Genomic DNA, 19,449 nt, shown 5'->3' with positions numbered 1-19,449 from the left:
TAAAACATTAAACCTCTGCTCTTTATTCGGTGCCTGGTTTCCTCGCCCCGTTTCCCGAATGCACCATAAGCAAGCGGTACCGGAGGATGTTTTCCAGGGGTGACCTGAACATGGGGAGCGCTCCGAGAAGGCAGAGCAAGGCCAGACTGTAGAGGGCATGGGGCAGGGGGGCACGTCCTCCATGCATCCCCAAACTGCCACTGGGGATACGGCTCTGCCCCAGCCACGGGGCGAACACCAGGCATCCCGCCGCCACCAGCGCCGATCCCGGGAAAGCTCCGACAAGAGCAGGAACTGCCACCTCCTCCGTCCCGCCCCGCAGCAATGCCAGGGAGGGGGCTGGGCCCCCAGCCCCTCTCCAACTCGCCTTATTGCTATAGTCAGAGCAGCAGAGCAGCCAGGAGGAATTCAGGAGTTCGCTGTTTTAGGAGAGAGGACAAGGACATGTCCAAAGCCAAGGATACGCCATCAAGAGGGTGGGCTCTCATCTTTCTGGGGAAGGGGGAAGGAGGGAGCTGCCATCTCTTGCCAGCCCGGCCGGTGGTGCCAGCAGCGCCGGGGCTGACACTGGGAGGGAGGAGAGTTGTGCTCGTGTCCAAGAGGAAACGCACCGTCCGCTCCAGGGCCTCCTGCCCTCTCCCGAGCCTGGAGCTGAGGCTGTACAAACTCATTGCACCTCCAGCAGCAGGGTCTGGGGAGGGACACTGGGAGAACTGGAGAAACAGGCAGAAACCCCCTGCCCGTCCCCCCGCCCCGCGGCTAGTTGCGTTGGCTGGCCAGCTCCTGGGAGATGAATTTCCGAAGGCGCTCGAGGTACTGGCTGTAGAGTTCAATGTCATTGTGCCCGGCCCCATCCACCCACAGAGGCTCCACAGCCTTGGGGCAGCGTTCGAAAAGCGCCAGGCCATGGGAAAAGTCGATGACTTCGTCCTCCGTGCCGTGGATGATGAGGACAGGAGAGGTGATTTTGGAGATCTTCTCGATGCTGCCAAGAAGGTGGGTGGGGAAGAGATGAGAGAGGGGGGTAAGTACAGGGATCAAGGCACTCCCATTCCTCCTGCCCCCCCAAAACACATTCCCTTGGGGAGAGGGACCAGGAAATGCTCTTTGATCACAGCAGAGCATGGGGACACGGAGCTTCCGCAAGGGTGAGCTCCGAGACAAGATTTCCCCCAGCGTGACAGACAAGTACCAGACAGCAGTGACAGCCCTGTGGGACCTAGGCAAGGCTGACGGAAATCACTGCAGGACAGTATAAGCACGGGCCCTCCCCGTGTCAGGATCAGCCGTGCCAGGCTTTGAGGAGGGGAAGCACAGCTGTTCTCAGCCCGGCCCCAAGGGCCATGCGAGGCCATCGGGATCCAAAGCGTGGGCTGGTGGCTCCCAGCCACGGCTTCCGGATCGGGGACCGTCCCTCGGGCCCTGCTGGCCTGACTGCAAGGGAGAAGTGAAGCAAGAGCTCGTCCCACCTCAGCGCTGCCTTTCCGTGCCACTGCCCCTGCCGTCTGCAGAGGCGGGGAAAAAAGCCCAAGAAATTACTCTTGGGGGAGAAAGGGGTCCCAGGGACCACCGGGGCTCGTGATACCTGACAAGGGGCTGGTGGCACAGCCCCAAAGCTGGTGGGCAAAGACACTGGGACAGGATCACCAGGAGGTGATGCCACCAGGGGACGTGGGGTGCATACATGGCATGGCCGTCAGGAGGGGGCACGGTGACCCCAGGGAGGGTTACGATCCCCCGGAGGGGACCAAATGCAAGGCAAGAGGATGCCGATGGGCGTGTTTAAGCCTATCATAGGCAACAGGTCCACAGTTTTCACCATAACCCCTCTTCGTGGCCAGGGCTAGCATCCAGGACAGAGCTGGTCTGGGTACTGCCCCTGCAGAACTGACCCCTGTCCCTTCTCTTCAGGCCACTCACTTGGGGAAGGCATCAAACCAATAGGTCTTCTTGGTCTCAGGGAAGGCGACTCTCATGCCAGAGGTGAGTGGGGAGTGGAGCACGATGGCAGCGCACTCGTAGCGGGAGGCCAGATCAACCGTGGGCACCGTGCCGATGCTTTGTCCATATAAAATAATGTTCTCTGGGCTGATCCCATACCTGGGAGGGGAGAGGGCAGGTCAGCACCCAAGCACCAGAGTCACATTGCCAGGAGATACAGCCCGGGGGGTCACCTTGCTCTGGCCACAGCACCCTGCAAGGCTTCCTGGGGTGGGGGGGTGGGGAATGGGGCTCTGTCCCCCCTGTCTTCCCCCAGCTCCTCATGGCTGGGCCCGAAGCAGCTGCCCTGCACCACCGGCAGGAGCAGCCAGGGCTGAGCTGCCAGATGAGTTGTGGGGGGTGTGAAGGCTCACCCTTGCCAGGAGCAGGGTTACGGGCAGGTTTGTGGACCCCAGATCGCAGCCGCATGGGGCAGCCCCCAGTTCCCGGGGCACGCTGCAAGCCAGGCCTGGCTGCAGGCAGGGCAGAGGAGGCAGAGGCCGTCATGGAGCTGCACCTTGAGCCCGGCTGGGCAACTGGGGCTGAGCACAGCCAGGGGAGAGCCTGGGAACAGCACGATGGGGAGCACAGCTTGTGCCAGTGCCCCCAAGCAAGGTCATACCCCCGCAGCATCCCTGCCCCTCTGGGTCACCCGGCCCGTTCCCCCTGCAGCTGCTTTCCGGCCATTCCCTTCCCATTACGAGTGGCCTGGGTTCCCTCTCTGGGAGATTTCCTGTTTTCCAGACTGCCGGACCGCAGGGTTTTCCTGGACGTCCTCCCTTCCCCCTGTCCGGCACCCCGCTCACCGCGTCCGCAGCGCCTGCCACGCGGCATCGATGTCAGAGTAGAGGTTCCTCTCCGAGGGCTTGCCCGTGCTCACACCGTAGCCCGAGTAGTCGTAAGAGAAGATGTTGCAGTTGATGCGGGTGCCCAGCCCGATGTAGAAGCTGCTCATCTGCCCCAGGTCCACAGCATTGCCATGCGAGAAGAGCACCGTGTACCTGCAGCACCAGGGAGAGATGAGCATGGCGGGGTTAATTGTGGACTCTGCTGCGGTGCTGCCGCGCTGCCTGGCCCCACCAGCAGCTCTCGGGGACCGATGTGCCTGGGCAGCACCAGCCAGGACATCTGCTTCAGAGGCTGAAAACCAAACCCCAGGACACGAAGGGCCAACACCTCTCAGGTCCTCATGACACCCCTGGTTCAACCCCAGAGATACCCAGACCCTCCTCGCTGCCCGGGGCCAGGGGCTTGCTCCCAGCAGAAACAGGCAGCCCGAAGGCAGGATGATTCTGTTCAAGTTTTTGAGTCTATTTTTGGTAAAAAGCTCAGGATTTGGGGCCGTTTGCCCAATGGGGATTTCAAGTAAGAGAATTCTGACAGCGGCTTTTTTTCTCTCCTGAGTCTGGCAAGACACCAGACGCTGGGAGAGAAGTGAATTGTGGGAGTGACAAGGCACAAGAAATTTCCACCATAAGGGGAAAAACAATGTTAATCATAAAAATTAACACCAATATCTCATTGATGCAAGCTTGGCTCTCTTCTGCCAGAGGGAGGGAGCAGGACCCACTCCCTGCTGAGCCCCCACAGTTGGTCCGAGAGGTGTGCAGCCAGGTCGAGCCTCCATGTCCCAGCCTGGATGCCCCAGAAAGCCCCAGCAGGAAGGTGGTGGCAGGACAAACTGCAAGGAGGACAGACAGCAAGCAAGACCTGATGTCCTGGGGGGTTTGGGAGGGATGGATCCCCCCCAGGCCGGGCCCTTCCCTCCAGCCCCGCAGCCTGTGCTAAAGAGCAGCTCCTGCAGGCTGGCTGGGAGCGGGGCCAGCACCGAGCCTTGCCGCGGCAGGGCGCAGGCCGGCGGATGTGCAGGCAGAGCAATCCCCCCACCAGTTTCCTCTCTGGGGACCTGCAACACACACAGGGACAGAGTGGACATCCCCACTGGGCAGCCTGTGGAGGTCTCCTTTAATGCAGCTCTCCAACCCCCACAAGAGCCATCCCCCCTCGCCCCAAGCCCACCCAGTGGGTTTGAAGCCCACGGCAAGCTGAGGGCAGATCCAGGCTGCATTCCCCTGCACAGAGGTCTCTGTGGACACCGTTCCGTGGAGGGCACGTTGCTCCTGGAAGGATACTGGTGTGTGGGGTCAACCAGGGCGCTGCAGGCTTTGGGCCCTGACCTCCCTCCACACCTGAACCCCCATGCTGTGTCACCAGCTCAGGGAGCAGCTGCCGAGTCCCCTCCTGTCCCCGTGCCATCCCCTCAGGCCTAGCCACTGGCAGCCAGGAGGGGGGTCTCCGTCCCACACCCCAGGCTGCCCCTCTCCAGCTTCCCAGTTTACGGACGCGTGGGGGTGACCAGCAGCAGGTTGTGCTTAAACCCCTCCTGGCTTTCGTTTCTATCACTTTTCTTGAGGAATCAAATGCACCCATGAATTAAGACTAAACATGCAGACCCGGTTCACCGCAGGCAGCTCCTGGCTGGCACAGGCTCTCACCCATCCATGTGGTCACTCTGGGGCTGGGGACGGAGGGCGAGCGGCCAGCGCAGACCCCCCAGCGCTCACCAAGAGCTTCGTGCAGACACTCGGTTCACAACCACGGTGTTACGTCACTGGCGTGACATTGGGGAGGATCTGTGGAACAGCCTAGGGAATCCCTACATCCCTACAGCCTCCGGCTTTGCCTCTGCTCCATGTTTAACCCCATTCCCAGCTGCAGCCACAAGCCAGACCGGTCCTGGGAGCCAAGCTCACCCACCCCACAGGATGCCTTCAAACCCCTGTGGCTGGGCCAGCTCCTTCAGCAAGGTGCCGGGTCAGGCCGGGGCAAGGAGGTGGCACTCAGCTGAAGGAGGGGAGGCGGCAGGATGGCACCGTGCCCGCCAGCAGTTCACCAGCCCAACGTTGAGCAGGCCAGGGTCAAACCACCGGCAGCAGCGCCAGGCCGGCACGTCCACGGGCGACTCACCTGGCGCCTGGCACGCAGCGGACATACATGCAGCCGACGCGGTTCCCTCGGCTGCTTTTGGTGACGAACACCTCGATGTTGTCCAGCTCCCGCTGAGAGTACTGGAAATCCGCCCGGTCCTTCAAGTGCAGCTTCCACCGCCCCGCGGCGCCGCCGCGCAGGGAGCCGGTGCTGGTGCTGCCTACGGGCTCCGGCTCGGGGACCACGGCGTAGGTGGGCTCTGGGGGCAAGAAGGCCAGTTTGGCGGCGATGCGGCTGGGGCAGGGAGGGCAGCAGAAGAGGCAGCAGAGTTGGCTGATCGACAGCCCGTTCATGACGGCGATGAGGCGAAAGGCAGCCGCGCCTGGAGCGAGGGAGGATCCAAAACGGAGAGAAGCCGGGAACGACAACGGCCCGGAGAGGCCCCGTCCTCAGCCGGCCCTCGGCACGGCTGCCGCCGGCAGTCCACCGCGGGCCGGGGCGCTGGTCGGGGCTGGGACGGCCGCCATCCGTCCGTCTGCGGGCAGCAGCGGTGGCCTACGGGCAGGTCAGGCAGCAGTGAGGACTCTGCAACGGGCACCCCCCAGACACGCGTGACCCACGGCTGGGGACGAACATGCACCTCCCCAGCACACCCACGCACCGCACCGTCTCAAGCCGAGAGGCACACCGTCCCCCCCGCTAACACACACACAGAGCGCACACCCACCGCTCGCAGCCCCCACGTTTGCACTGAACCCACGCACCCCCCCCAAAACCAAGCCTTCTTCAACATGTCCCAGCCCACACACCCCCACACCACGCACCACAGCCCCCGCGCGCAGGCCCACGCTGAGGAGGCGAGGACGGCGGGCGCAGGATCGCACACATACACACGCACACTCTCTACAACAGCCGTGTGGTCGGTGGTACAAAGGACACGGCCCCTCCAGGACCCCCCCTGGATGCCGGCACAGGCCTGGCCGCACAGGCGTGCGGCAGGAGTGCCGAGCTCCTGGAGAAAAAGAGGAGGGGGGAGAAAGGGGAAAAAAAAAAAAAAAGCAACTATTTTCTGCAAGTTTGGGCACAGGCTCGCGCTGAGGAATGTCAAACCAGCCCACACCCCAAGGAATTCGCTCCATCTGCTTCTGAAGGGCTGGGAAAGGGGAGGAAAGGGTGGAGGGGGGAGTCCTCCCGCCCAGCCGGGAGGGGAAGGCACTCAGCACCAAAATATGCCGAAACATTCGGAGCGAAGGGATGCCCCGTGCCCTGGCCCTGCTGCAGGCCCTACGCTTTAAGGGCCGGGTCTGAATTTGGGTCTCCCTCAGGCTGGTGACCATCCACAGCGGTGCCGGGGCCGGCGTCGCACCTGGCACACAGCAGCGCCGTCCCTCCCCGGGTTTGGCACCCCGCGTGCCGGCGGGACCACGCTCGCCCGCGGCGGATGGTGGTGTCCGGCAGCCGCACGCCTGCACGGGCACGTCGGGGCGTGGGTCCACGCAGGCAGAGGCAGGCAGCTGCCGGCGGCGCACGCTCCGTGTGTCACGCTCGAGCCGTGTGTCACGCTCGCGCCGGGCCGAACCCCGACACCGGCTGGGGACACGCACCCCCGCGGGCAGGCAGCCCTGCCTGCCCGGCTGCCCTCGCCCCGCAGCCAGCACGGGGGCCAGATCCACACCACGCACCCACCCTGACCCCACACCCACCCACCCACCCACCGCCTGGCGTGGGGGCCGGATCCACGCCACGCACGTGCACTGACCTTCCTCCCCCCCCCCCCCCCCAAAAAACACACAAACACTCGCCCCACAGCCAGAGTGGGGGATCCACACTGCACCCACTCACTGACCCGAGTGGGAATCCCCCCCCCCCCCCACTGACCAGTGGGTGCCTCCACACACACACTGACCAACGTGGGCCTCTCCCCTCCACTGACAGGCATGGGGACCCCCCCCCCCAAATACACTGACTGGTGGGGGGGGGTCCCACACACACAGTGACCTGCATGGGCCCCCTCCACTGATCTGCATGGGGGGACAACCCCCCCCCCCACTGACCAGTGGGTGCCCCCCCTCCCCACGCCGACCAGCACGGACCCCCCACCCCAAACACACTGATCGGTGCAGCCGCACCCCCCTCCACTGGTTGATGTGGGGGGGCCCCACACACGCTGGCCAGCGTGGGCCTCCCCCCCCCCACTGACTGCTGTTGGACCCCCCCCCACACACACTGACCTGTGTGGGACCCCCCCCACACTGACCTGTGTGGGACCCCCCACCCCATTGACAGGCATAGGACCCCCCACACCCCACACACACTGACCTGTGTGGGCCCCCCTCCCCCCCGACTGCTGTGGGCCTCCCACGCACACACGCTGACCGGTGTGCCCCCCCCCCCCAACAACGGCTGTGGGCCTCACTTCCCCCACTGACCCGTGTCGAACTGGAGGACCCCCCCCAAAACACACACTGACTGGTGGGACCCCCACCCACGACCCCTGTGGGCCCCTTAAACACACACACTGACCGGTGTGGCCCCACACACACACACACTGACCGGTGTGGCCCCCCCCCCCGACTGCTCTGGGCCTCCCCACCCCCACACAGTGACCGCTGCGGGCCTCCCCCACACACTGACCCGAGTGGGGCCCCCCCACGACCCCTGTGGGCCCCTTAAACACATACACCGACCGGTGTGGGACCCCCCCCACCACCACCACTGACCCGTGTACGGCCGCCCCGGGACCCCACAGACGCCCCCAACACCCACTCGTGCCTCCCCAGCCGAGGCAGCCCCGTTTCCGTGTGTGTCCCCCCCCGGTACCTGGACATGATCCGCCGCGGCCCGGCCCGGTCCGGGCCCCCCCCCCCCCGCGTTCGGGGCTGCCGAAGGGACGGGCGGCCGCTGCGGTCCTCCCAAGCGGGGGCGGCGCTGCACAGCGACTTGTCTAGCCCCGCCCTCTCTTCTCCAGGAAGTGACGTTCTCGCCCCGCCCTCGTTGCCAAGGGAACGGCGCGGTCTTCCCTCCGGGTTGCTTTCTCTTCATGGCTGCCGGGGTGTCAGCACCCAGGGACGTGCCGGGGGTGGGGGAAGAAGCCCACGGATAGAGGCCACGCACGGCCAGGATATTTCCCCCTCCCAAATCCAGATGCCAAACACAAAAATGGATGGGGGGGGGGGTTTGGGCCCGGGCCTAGGACCCGGGTGGGACCTAAGGTCCTAGGCCCGGGCCCAAACCCCCCCCCAATGTGGGGTCCCACTCCAGCCATGCAAACGCGAGGGGGGAGACAGCAGCTCCCCCACCAAGGGGGAATTTGGTCTTCCAGGGCCTAGGGGTATCGGATAGAGCCCCAGAACACAGCCTGTGTACTGGGGTGGTGGGAAGAGAAACCGGGAGTCTGGGTGCTCCTAACCCCCGCCAGCACCGGGCATGGTTAGTTATTAGCCATAGGGAAACTGAGGCACAGAACCCCCACAGCCACCCCAGAAGAGCCCAGATCTGAGCCGACGCCGGCACGCGACACATCCGTGCCCATAATGAACCATCCACAGCATCCAAGCAAACTAGACTGTATTAATATTTACACTTACGAAGAGAAAGGAAATAAAAGGGAAAAAGGTAGGTGGTGAACAAGCAGGCAGCTGCCCTTTTGCCGCATGGGCTTTCCCGTTGCACCCATGGGAGCTGCTTCCCCTCCCCAGGGGCTCGCAACCTTCGTGCGAACACAAGGCAAGGAGTGGTTGCAATTCCTCACAGCTTCCTCCCTGAGTGACGGCTCATTCTCAGCCAAAACCTCAACGGTGAAACCCAGCCTCGCCACGCACCGCCGGCACCGCGCTTACGGCCCGGGTGCGTTCTAGCACTAAAACGTGCCGCCACTCGCGTGCTCCGGACGTGACGCCGATATTGCCCAGAAGCAAAAACCTGAGGAAAAGGCTGGCAAGAGCCAGCCTCGCCTCCGCTCCGCGCTGGCGGGGGATTTGCATCATTTTTGGAGGTCTGAATCCTCGCAGCGATGCCGTATGGCGGTAGCTGCTGCAGGGCGCACGCCACTTCAGCTGAAATCAGATAGGAAAAACGAAACCTTAGGAACCATCCCCCCGCAACCACCGTAAACGGGGGAGGAAAACAGCACTCGGAAGGAGCTGCTGTGATGTCCCCCAGCTGCCGGTTCGGCCCCTGCGGCTCCACTCCCCAACGCCCTTATATGAGCCGATGCTGAGGGAAATGCTTCCAAAGTGTGGGCCAGCCAGAAGCGGGGCAGAGGCTGCTGCTTTTCCCCGGGGACTCATCTGGGCTTCTCTGCTTTTGAGACTGCCGAGAGCCCTGCAGCCGCAGCCCCGCTCCTGGTGTTCCCAGGGAGGAGAGCCCCCCGGGGCGGGTGCAGACCCTGCATGGTACTGGGGTCGCTTTTGGTGCATCCCAGGAGCTGCCGCCTGCCTTGCACTGTGTACCCGAGCCCTGAGTTTTCCTTTCTAACAGCCCCAGAGCCCTCCATGTGTTTTTTCTGGAGCGCTACCGACCCTGGCATCTGGCTTTCCCTGCAACCCAGAGCCTTCCACATGTGTGCATGTGTGTGTGCAGCCCAGAGCCTTCCAGGTGCCTTTTGGGGTACTTGAGTCCTCTGAGCATATTCACTGTACCCCAAAGCTCTCCTTTTGCTTTCCCTTGCACCTCGGAGCCCTCCCTGAGCCTTCCAGCACCCCGAGATCTCTACAAGTCTTTCAGTGGGCCCAGAGCCTTCCAAGTGCCTCTCCCTGCTCCCCAGGGCTCTCCATGGGCTTTTCTGAAAGCCCCCGCCTGTACTTCTGGGCACCCCAGGACCCTCCTCGTGACTTTTCACGTGCCCTGCAGCCCTCTACGTGCCTTTCCCTGTGCCCCAGCTCCCCCTATCCAGCTTTCAGAGCATCTCCTGGGGATCAGGCCCTGCCTCTCATCCCACAGGGACAAGCAGGGAGGCAGGAGAGCAGGGCAGTTGGGTGGGCTTCCCAAGCCAACGTGCTCATAGGGGAGAAAGGCTCTCGCCGAGCATCAGCGTGGCCCACGGGGGAGGAAGGGTCCCCGCCATCCGCCTGCGTGCAGGGACAGGAAAGGAAGCGGAGGTTTGACAATCTGAGCTTTGTGCACAACCCTGATGAGAAAGAATCGTGTAAGGCAGAAGGCAGGGAGCAGAGGGGAGAGGAGAGGCGCAGGCACCACTGCATTACAACAAACCTCACTTGGGAAGCGGCCAGCAGTTACTCAGGGGGTGTTGAAGGATGGGAGGCTGGTGCAAGGGTGTCCCACAGCCCAGCCACATCCCTGGACGCAGCAGGCTGGCTCCCTCCCTGCGGCAAGAGGCAGGAGGCAGCGAGCAGTACTTTCCTAAAGGTCCTGACCTGTGGCTGGAGCGCATCTACATCGCTTCAAGCCACAAAATAACTTTACTGTGCCAGTACTCTGCTGCTTAACCACCTCGGTGCTTCAACAACATTGTCTCAAAGGGAGGAGAGGCGTATTTGGGACGTTAAATCTACAGAATCATCTCTTCTGCATCTGAGACCAAACACCTCTCGGGGAGCAGAAGGCAGCCTTGCTGCTGGGATTTCCCAGCTCCCGGTTTTACATCTGCCACAAAGAGACGGTGGGGCAAAGGGAACAAAGTCCAGCGGCTGCTCACAGGCTACAGCTGCGAGTCCCAGGTGGTTCGCAGGACTCGGAGCTGTTGGCTGAAGGGAAAGGCTGCCTGGCAGAGCCCTGCTGCCTGCGCCGCACAAACCGCCCCGGCGGAAGACAAGTCCGAAGGTCTTAGCACTGGAGCGGTGGGGCAGGATGGTCCCTTTTCCTTTGGGAAGCTGGTTGAGAAGGGATCAGCTGAGCTGTGGCTGTTGGACAGGCAGGAAGGGAGAGAAGGAACGCCAACTGTCTGCCAAAGAGGTGCGGGGACTCCCCATGTCCTGGTGCTGGTTCATGTGTGCTGCTGGAGTCCCCATTGCACCAGCGATGGGGCTGGGAGGAAGAGTAGGAAGGCTGGGAGGAAGGGGAGGAGCACCAGGCCGCCTGGCTGCAGTTCGAGCTGCTCAGCCCCCTTCACAACTTCTGGATCTTCTCAGCGATAACGATGGGGTTCTCCTTACGGATCTTCTCAGCAGCTTCTGCCTTGTAGTCGTAGGGGCAGGCGTGCATGTCGGAGTACCGGTGAATGGCACAGAACAGGTTCCCACAGCGGCAGTCGAAGCCTGAAGGGAGGAAGAGCAGAGACACAAAGCCGCGTCAGTCCCCATCCAGCCAGACAGGAAGACGGCAGGGCCCCCGCTCTTTCCTGCCAGGCCAGGAAACTCCACTAAAGCAGAAAGATGGTCAGACAAGGGAGGGGGCCGCTGTCCCCGACAGGCGAAAGGGACTCTCAGTGTAGGGGAAGACCACGGGTGGCCCTTTGCTTTCCTCTGGCTTAGCAGCTCCCGTGAGCGCACGCATGCTCTGGGCAGCCCCAGCTGCCACGGCGGTGGGAAAGGCTCCCAGAGCAGCTGCTCTCCGCACTCCCCAGGGACAAGGGACATGCCAGGGACTGCACAGTGCCAGATTGCTGATCCAGACCAGGCTCCCCAGGCAGCGAGCAGGCAGCCCCAGCTGGAGCTGAGCCCTCCAAGCCAGCCTGGCTCCCCAGGCGTCACGCAGCAGCATCTGAACTGACCAGCAGTAAGCCAGCAAGCAGCAAAACCTTCACCTTATTAGGATCACTTTTGAGCTATTTAGGCTTCAAAATTAATAATTTAGTCACTTCACTTGGAGACAATGCTGTTCAGAAGTGCTACCGTTATCACAGCACACTGGGAAACTGAGGCAGGGAGCAGAGGGAGGGTTTGCTGCAGGACAGCATATCAGCTTCCCATCGCGCTGGCAGTGAATCATGCTCTTTCCTTTCACATCTTTCCAACCACAGGCTGTAAAGACCACAAACACCTTGCTACGAGGTGCCAGTTTACTCCTATTTGAGAAAACTCATTTTATCCTAAATGCCCTGAATTCACAGGAGTTCTCTGCAAGTTGATTCCTAAAGGAGAGGAAACTTCTCACAGTTTGAAGCTCTTAAGGAAACACTCATCCAGGAAAACAATCCTCCCTGCAGATCCAAAGGCTGGGCAGAGAGCACCCTACCCATTCTCAGGCTTATAAACCCACATTTATTCTAGGACAGTGCCCTCAAATCTCCAGGCAAGCTCAAGTTCCACAGTGCCAGGCGCTGGGCAAACATCCCGGGCCAGACTCTGCCAAAGCAGCTTACATCAATGAAAACAGAAGTGTGCGTGCAGTCCCTGGCTGCTGAACACACCGAGGAGGCTAAAGAGGTGAGGGCTCTGCTAGAACAGCATGACCTGCACAGTCACGGAGTTAACTTTTTCCAGGGAAACACTAAATGCCAGAGTCAATTTAGGGGAATGATGTTTTTATTAACAAACCACAGCCAAGTTAACTGCTTCACTTTCCAGGGGCAGTTTTCCCATTGATAGCAGTCACCTGACACCACCTCAGTACCTCTTTCTTCAGCTTTACAGGCTGAACACTGAGAGCCATCCTGCTCTCAGGAAGCTAACAGTGGAAGTCAAGTAGCATTAACAAATGGGATGAGTCTTGAGTGGGATTTTCAGTTTGGGTCTAACTCAGTTCATGTCACTATTATGAAAGCTTTACTGCTGGCTTGAATAGGAGCAGAATTAGATCCACAATGAGCACTACCTTTGCTTCTACAAGCAGCTTTTGCCAAGCAGCAGAAATAACCCAAGAGGCACTGCTCCATCCAGTTCTGCAATCCTGCATCCAAGGGCTGGCAGGGACCCTGACAGTGAGCAGCAGATTCCCCGGGCTACTGCCTCGGACAGTGCTGTTCACAGGTTGGAGTTCCCCTCCCACCTCCCCTGCAGCACCATGTTTTGTGGATGTAGAGTACTTTTTGGAGAGGTACCTCCAACCACTGACCCATGCCAACCCTCCAAATGCAGGCAGTACCACAGCACAAGCAGGTCTGTTCACAGGGCTATGAAGCCAGACTACTTAGGCCACAGTTAAGTTTTCCCACAGCCAGGTTCTTACCAGTTAGCCCTATCTTCTTCCGGCAAGTGAAACAGCGATTCTTCTTCTGTTTCGGTTTTTCTGAAGCTGTCTTGCCCTCAGCTTTGTTCTGGGATATTTCAAGCAGGGTACCTGAAACAGAAGCAAGAGTTTTGCTACCGTTCTTGATAAACCAAGCAACACAGTCATTTCATTACAGGAGTTGCTTGAGGCCCTACCGATTCTGGGTCTGTGCCAGACACCTCCATGTGCACATTGCCCTGGCCAACATACCCCAAACTGCGAGATTTGCCTTGTTCCACAGAGATCTACACCTCACACAGCCTCATGTTTTCTCTCTGTTTCAAATTACTTAAGTCCAAGGCTCAGAAACATCAAGGAGATATTACGGTTTAGCTAAGGCATACGCAAGGTAATGTGATGCCGTTCAGCTCCTGATGAGAAAAGGTAATACTAAATAGAATTACCTGGTGCTTGCCATAGGTTAAGCATGCATCTGGATAGTCACTACAGCTTAGCTGACGTACAGTAACTCAACTGCACAGCTGAGCCTAGAGTTAATCTTCACAGGAAAAAAAAGTTAACCCCTTGTAAGTACTACTAATTATTTTTGCTGACTCTTATGTAAGTGTTCCTCGTATGTAGGTCTCAGAATGCTTTACACAGATACTCATCACTGTCTCTAATCTACCAAAGGAAAACTGAGCTCTGCAAGCCAGATTGTTAAAGGTCACTGATGCTTAGCAGGATTTCCTGCAGTACCTAAGCAGGTTAGAGAAGTCAACAGGAGGGAGAAGCTCCAACTGCTAGCAGATACACACCTGCAGTGCACGCCGCTCTGAAAATCAGGCTAAGGAGACAGTCAGAGGCAGAGACAGCTTTGTGGATCTGACCCTAAACAACTTCCTAAAAATGGCACAATCAGAAGAAAGGGGCAGGCTCTTCCAAGCCTCTCTTTCACCAAATAGTCCCTCACCTGCCTGTTGTAAATTGTCTCCTGGGCTTGCAGGCAAGGGATTACCAAATCCAAAATGCACAGTCATATGCAGTGACTAGAGCCTGGTTTTTTAGCAACCAACAACCCTTGGGGGTTTTTTAGCTTTCAATGCAAGCGAACTGGCAGGTGAACTAAAGGAGGGTGTCTCCAGTGCAGTGTCACTTTGTCACGGCTCCGCTGCAACACCACGGCTCACCCTGTAAGTCATCAACTGGAGGACGTACCCCACTGTGCAATGACACCTGTGCTACTGTATCACTTCAAGGTACCCGCTTTGCAAACAAAGCGACAGTGTTAACACTCCCCTCTGAAGGGCAGGTATGCCCCCAATCACACAGGACGACAACAACCAGGCCAGCAGCTGCCCCTGAGCACCGTCACAAACACAACTCCTCTCTCCCAAGACTACACTAGGTCCGTCTCCTTTCCTCTCTCAAGAGATGGCAGGGAACTGCAGCCAACAACAGCCGTGCAGCAGGCTGTGGGACGCTCCGGGCTTTCTGCCATTCACTAGGATAGGCGTCATGGAAGATTATCCTCCTGCCAGTGAGTCGAGGGCTGGCAGCTACTCAGCCCTCAGCCCACAAAGCAATCTCTATCGGCCTGCCCTCAGGCACAGCATTTTCTCTCCTCCCTGTTTCAGAAACAGACAAACTGCTTTCTCCTTAGCTCTCTTGCTAGGTGTACCTTTCCTGCCGGGAGGTAACAACTGTCCCCTGGAGTTAGTGGCCAGTATTGTACTTGCTGCTCAAACTAACTTTGGTATCACTCAGACTTGTGCAAAGGCCAAACCAATCAGTCTACCTGATGAGGAAGATGCTGATGAGGCCTCTTCTGTCTTGATAAATTCTTCTGTCTCACTGCTGTTTTCTTCTCTGGATATGCTCATGGCCGTCATCTGATGGGTCACAGGAGTCTGAGCACTGGGAGCATTTGCAACAAACAAATAAATAAACCATAAAGCAAACACAAGTATCTTCTTTTGATGAACAGTTATGTGGGAGAGATCTTCAGCCCATAAAGTTAATTTAATTATACTCAGAGGTAGCTCAGGAGTACAGCAGGCCAATTCCCCTTGAGATTTGGGATCAAAGTTCTTTATAGCCACAAATGGAATGAATCTGGGATGATCTCAGTTTCCTTTTCCACCCAATTAAAGCCAAGGCAACAGCCCATCCAAACAAGTCCAGGGACAGGGAAACAGAGTTATGAGTCAGGACTGTAATGCAATGGTAGAGCTCAATGCAGTACTATCTTCCTTCCTATCAAACATGACCAAGGTCCCTAATCCTGCTGTTGCAGCTTCTAGACTGGATCATCACCAGGTGCTTTCACTTAGGACTGAGTGGAAACCAAACAGTTTAACACAGCTAGTGACAGACAAGGTGCACTGGCTCCAAAAGAACCAGGGTGCCACTTATTTTACTACAGCTTTTAATTTACTACCGACCCTCTGGTACCCGACTCTATGCATCAGTCATCATCATCAGGGACATTTCAATCCTCCAGACAAACCAGGGTCACAATGAACAGTGTTTGATCCAGCCTGCTTTATAGATCCCCTTGGCCATACGAAGGATCAGAGCCTACCCCTTGTGTCCCGGAGCTGGTTTTTAGCATGGCTGTAGATCCACCCCTCCGTAGACTATGCCCCTACCTGGCTTTCGCATCCTCAGGTGTGGAGTCTCCCTCTGCATGCTGCCCTGCAATTGAATCTGAAGCCATGGGGCTGCTGTTGGGACCACTGGGTGCTACGAAACAAGATCACAGTCTTGGTAAACTCTTAAAAATTTCAGGAAGTTCCTCGGGTGCTTGACAGCCAAGGAGAACGCAGGATGAGCACTTTCAGCAAGCTTTAGCCTCCTGCTCCCTACCGGGAGCTGGGAGGGCACACCCCTGTTGGGATCACTCCCAGATCCCCTATTCTTATACTCTCCCCTCCAAATTTCTGCATAGGTCTCTCTGGGGATAACACATCAGGGCTAGATGGACCTCACCATGACCCAGTGCAGCTATTCTTACATTAGATCAGGAATAAGTCCTTGTATCAGGATCATAACATCCCTCTGAAATTAGCTGCTTGTCTTCCTGAGAACTGCAGGCCTCATTTATGGAGAGCTGTTCAGCTCCTCAGGATCTGCGAGCTCCTTTTTGAGGGATGAGGGTTTATTCGCAGGAGTTATGTGCTGAAAGCCTTCCGTTACTCTGTGTTTTTTTAACATCTGGTAAAATCTGATTTCAGTCACCCGTGACACCTCCATCATTCTTTGATTCCCCTTCTCTTCCTCAGCATTTCAAAGCAAACTCCACATCAGCATAAATATTCTCCCATCAGTATAAATGAAAGTGCTGCAGTTACCAGCATACCTTGAACCCAACGCTACTTTGCAGCTTCTCTAAGGTGTAAGAACCAGATCCTCATCTGCTGAAAGGAACTGGTTTTAATAAAAATATGTTGGTTTATGCCAGCCAAGGATCTAAGTCAGAGTCTTTAGAAGAACCCTTTGTCAAGAAGAGCTGTGTTCCTAATACATATTTTGGGTGGGTAATTCAAGAAAAGCCATTATTACACTCAGGAACAAAACTGTGGAAGATCTCTAGAAGGCATTTCTCAGCAGTACTGCAAAGTCTATACATGGGGAATCTGCACAAACTCTCAGCACAAGAAAATCCTGCTAATGATGGAAAGAGCATCCTTTCTGTGTACCTAGCTGCCTCCCAGCTCGGTGATAGATCAGCTATATTTAGCTACAAGAAACAAACCTTTTATGTCATTGCTTTTGATTGTCAATGCTGTTAAGATAAGAAAATTATACAAACCCAAAAGGCCAAATGCTTTCCAAATAAAATTTCATTTCAGGGATCTGTTGTGGTTCCCAGCAGTCATCACATAACTCAGGGAGCAGGAAATAGCTAAAAATCTAGGCCACTGTTAGTGCAAGTGAAGTTTTACAGTTTACTGGAAGGTGCTGACTGGGACAGGTCTTCACAAACAGCTGGGACTGGGAAGAAAACAACTGACCCCCTTACAGGGAACAGCAGCACTCAAAGGCTCGGGTCTTTGATTTAGAGGCTTGAGTCTACAGAAAAAGGGAAAGACATGAGTTTTCTAGGAGGGAGTAAATCTGCTGGTGGCCAGTTTGCATCCATGCACCCATTTAAGATAGATTTCTCACAAAAAATCCTCTACCTGGGGGGTTTATCCGGTCACTGCTCTGCTGTCTCTGCAGAAACTCCTTATAGCAAACAGAGCACATCCCGTTGGTCCGGGGACTGCCATAAAACCCACAGCCTGTGGTACACAACAGAGGCACCTGGGTTTGGTTTGTCTCCTGAGCCATCCTCTCTCCTCCAAGGCACCAAGCTACAAACAGGAATAAAAATGAGACAGCTGTTAGGGCCGGAGCACTCGTTCATTGTACGCTGCAGCTGATCAGGAAAGAGCACAAAAGATCCCGAGAGAGTCCGGTTCCTGCACGTGCACAACAATGCGATCCGAGTCCCTCGAGCACGGGATACCCAGGGCTTGTAAGCAGCCACAGGATCCGGGTCCTGGGACCTTGAGCCATCCAGAGCTCAGCTGCCAGGAGGCTGCCCAGAGCTGGGCTGAAAAGATGACAGGAACCGGCTCCCAGTTACTCCCTCCTTGCACCACGAGGCTCCCTGAACTCCTGGTGAAAGACAAGCATGTACGACCTGAATGATCCCCTCTCCAACGGTAACAAGAAGTGCCATCGGTAACAAGAAGTGCCATCGTAGCATGACTAATGACTCCTGCAAACAAAGAATGCCACTCAAACAGCCAGTGTCCAGCCTAATTAGTTACATTTTGCGCTTAGCGGCGTTTGTTTTCATTTCAAGCCTGTTTTTTAGTGCTCAGGAAGATGATGCAAGCAATGCAAAAAGAACCCATTGACTCTCAGTTTTGACATACTCATGTATTTCCCGACATACGCTGGCAGATAAGGGGAACATTAGCATAGTTAGGCTGGAAATAAGGATAAGGTTTCTTGCCAGCAGTAAGATGTGATTCTGGAACACCTTCCCAGGGGAAAGAGCAGACAGAGTGAAACCTACTTTTAAAATGAATCTTATTAATTTCTCTCTGGATCACATGCAGTTACCTCTAAATCCAGGAACTGGCCCCTTCCAGCCACACGTGGTGTAGCATTGACACGGCCAAACTGCACTGCACCCCTTCAAACGAGAACCAGAAGCACTAACTCCCAGCAACAACAACAATTCAGATGTGTACAAACAACGTGGCCACGGCTCGTCCAGCTTTGGCGGAAGACAAGGGGAAGAGGACGTTTGCAGGACCACGGTGGGTGCAGGTGGCTCCAGCTCGGGCACAAAGACACAGCATTGCTACCGGGAGTCCCCAGAAGCGATCCCCTTTGTGGGACGCGCAAAGTATCCACCACTTCACAGCTAACTCTGCCACTTTCTTTCACACTCCAAAAAAACTTGCTCCATCAAGGGAATAAAACAACGGGAACATGAAATAATTACCCTCCCAGGAGCACTCCCGTGGGATGGAAATGAATCACCTCTGGTTTATTCTTCCTTGTCCTCAGCTGGGTGATACAAATCTCCGCTATGCAGTCGGGGCTCCCCTTGCAGACCTCAGACCAGTGTTCCCATTACCAGAGCAGGGGTCCTTCCCAGCCCAAGCCGACCTCTCCTTCCGCACCAGCAGCCAAGGGAGCCTCCTCCGCACCGGACCCTCTGGGAGCGGACCTGGCAGGCTGAATCCCCGCGGAGGTAACCGGATGGTAACCACTGCCACACACGGACAAATTTTCAGGAGTTGCTTCTGATTTCGAGCGTCCCTGGAGAGAGAAGGCGACGACCGCCGCGATTTGGACGAGTTCAGCTCTCCCTCAGGAAGCCGCCTTAGCCAGCAGCCCAGGGGCGACCTGCAGTGGGAGCCGAGCGACACACGGCTTCACCGCAAAACCAGCTGAAACGAACCGCGGGGGAAACCGAACCGCTCCCTCTCCCGCTGCTCTCGCCCCTGCACCCCGAGCCCGGGCAGGCCGGGGCGAGCCGGGCAACCCACCGCTTGGCCAGGGAAACCCGCAGGCCACCCGCCCACCCCGTCACCCTCCGGCCGAGCTGGCCCAGCCGCTGCCCGGTCCAAGGCCGGCGCTGCCCCGGAGATCATGTCGCCCCGTGCCGCCCCCGCCCTCCATCCCCGCGGCCGGGCCCCGCGCCCCGCTCCCCGCCCGCGGTGGAAATCGAGGCCGAGGCTTTGCGGCCTGGCGCGGCGGCGGACAGGGCCGGGCCGGGCCGAGCCGGGCCGGCTGGGCCGCACCGGGCCCCACTCACCGGCGGCGGAGGCGGGCGGCCGCCGGGCCGGGCCGGGCCGGCCGCCGGGAGGCTCAGGCGGGCGGCGGACAGGGCGGGCTGCCGGGAAACATGGCGGGCGCTGCCGGCGGGACCGCGGCCCCCGAGCGCCCTCCCCCGGGGAGGGCCCGGCCCGGGCGGGACGGGAC

At 58.1% G+C, this 19,449-nt stretch overlaps 2 protein-coding genes across 5 annotated transcripts; both read right to left on the bottom strand.

Moving 5' to 3' along the window:
• ABHD17A (abhydrolase domain containing 17A, depalmitoylase) lies at positions 1 to 7,859 on the bottom strand. Of its 2 annotated transcripts, none has more exons than XM_030033794.1 (5): positions 7,729 to 7,859; positions 4,948 to 5,463; positions 2,787 to 2,981; positions 1,921 to 2,100; positions 1 to 985 (listed from the first exon to the last, which is right to left on the bottom strand). In XM_030033794.1, exons 2-5 carry the CDS (start codon positions 5,259 to 5,261, stop codon positions 760 to 762), a joined length of 915 nt encoding a protein of 304 aa, XP_029889654.1. In that variant the 5' UTR covers positions 5,262 to 5,463; positions 7,729 to 7,859; the 3' UTR covers positions 1 to 759. The 2 variants fall into 2 exon arrangements, with proteins under 2 accessions (XP_029889654.1, XP_029889655.1); XM_030033795.1 differs by having other exon boundaries at positions 4,948 to 5,493; positions 7,729 to 7,843.
• A 599-nt stretch (positions 7,860 to 8,458) lies between these two features.
• Positions 8,459 to 19,414, bottom strand: LOC115349258 (AN1-type zinc finger protein 5-like). 3 transcript variants are annotated; one of them, XM_030033269.2, is made up of 7 exons: positions 19,283 to 19,414; positions 18,464 to 18,783; positions 17,142 to 17,322; positions 15,609 to 15,702; positions 14,756 to 14,874; positions 12,976 to 13,086; positions 8,459 to 11,123 (listed from the first exon to the last, which is right to left on the bottom strand). In XM_030033269.2, exons 3-7 carry the CDS (start codon positions 17,290 to 17,292, stop codon positions 10,975 to 10,977), a joined length of 624 nt encoding a protein of 207 aa, XP_029889129.1. In that variant the 5' UTR covers positions 17,293 to 17,322; positions 18,464 to 18,783; positions 19,283 to 19,414; the 3' UTR covers positions 8,459 to 10,974. The 3 variants fall into 3 exon arrangements, with proteins under 3 accessions (XP_029889129.1, XP_029889128.1, XP_040983933.1); XM_030033268.2 differs by having other exon boundaries at positions 17,142 to 17,315; XM_041127999.1 differs by lacking the exon at positions 19,283 to 19,414 and having other exon boundaries at positions 17,142 to 17,315; positions 18,464 to 19,081.
• Between the last annotated feature and the right edge of the window lie 35 nt (positions 19,415 to 19,449).

This window comes from Aquila chrysaetos, chromosome 12 (genome assembly GCF_900496995.4).
Source record: "Aquila chrysaetos chrysaetos chromosome 12, bAquChr1.4, whole genome shotgun sequence".
Classification (NCBI taxonomy): Eukaryota; Metazoa; Chordata; class Aves; order Accipitriformes; family Accipitridae; genus Aquila; species Aquila chrysaetos.
The sequence above is the reverse complement of the archived record's forward strand: the minus strand, read 5'-3'. Positions and strand labels throughout refer to the sequence as shown.

Bases quoted from the DNA above. Each gene is read 5' to 3' on its own strand.
- LOC115349258 (XM_030033269.2), bottom strand. From the start codon at position 17,292: ATGGCTCAGGAGACAAACCAAACCCAGGTGCCTCTGTTGTGTACCACA. The intron at 14,875-15,608 runs GTAGGGGCATAG...AAATGCTCCCAG, and splicing joins CCTGAGGATGCGAAAGCCAG to TGCTCAGACTCCTGTGACCC. The intron at 11,124-12,975 runs GTAAGAACCTGG...TCCTCCCTTCAG, and splicing joins GAAGAAGATAGGGCTAACTG to GCTTCGACTGCCGCTGTGGG.
- ABHD17A (XM_030033794.1), bottom strand. From the start codon at position 5,261: ATGAACGGGCTGTCGATCAGCCAACTCTGCTGCCTCTTCTGCTGCCCT. The intron at 2,982-4,947 runs GTGAGTCGCCCG...CTGGTGCTGCAG, and splicing joins CGCTGCGTGCCAGGCGCCAG to GTACACGGTGCTCTTCTCGC. The intron at 2,101-2,786 runs GTGAGCGGGGTG...CTCCCCTCCCAG, and splicing joins TGGCAGGCGCTGCGGACGCG to GTATGGGATCAGCCCAGAGA.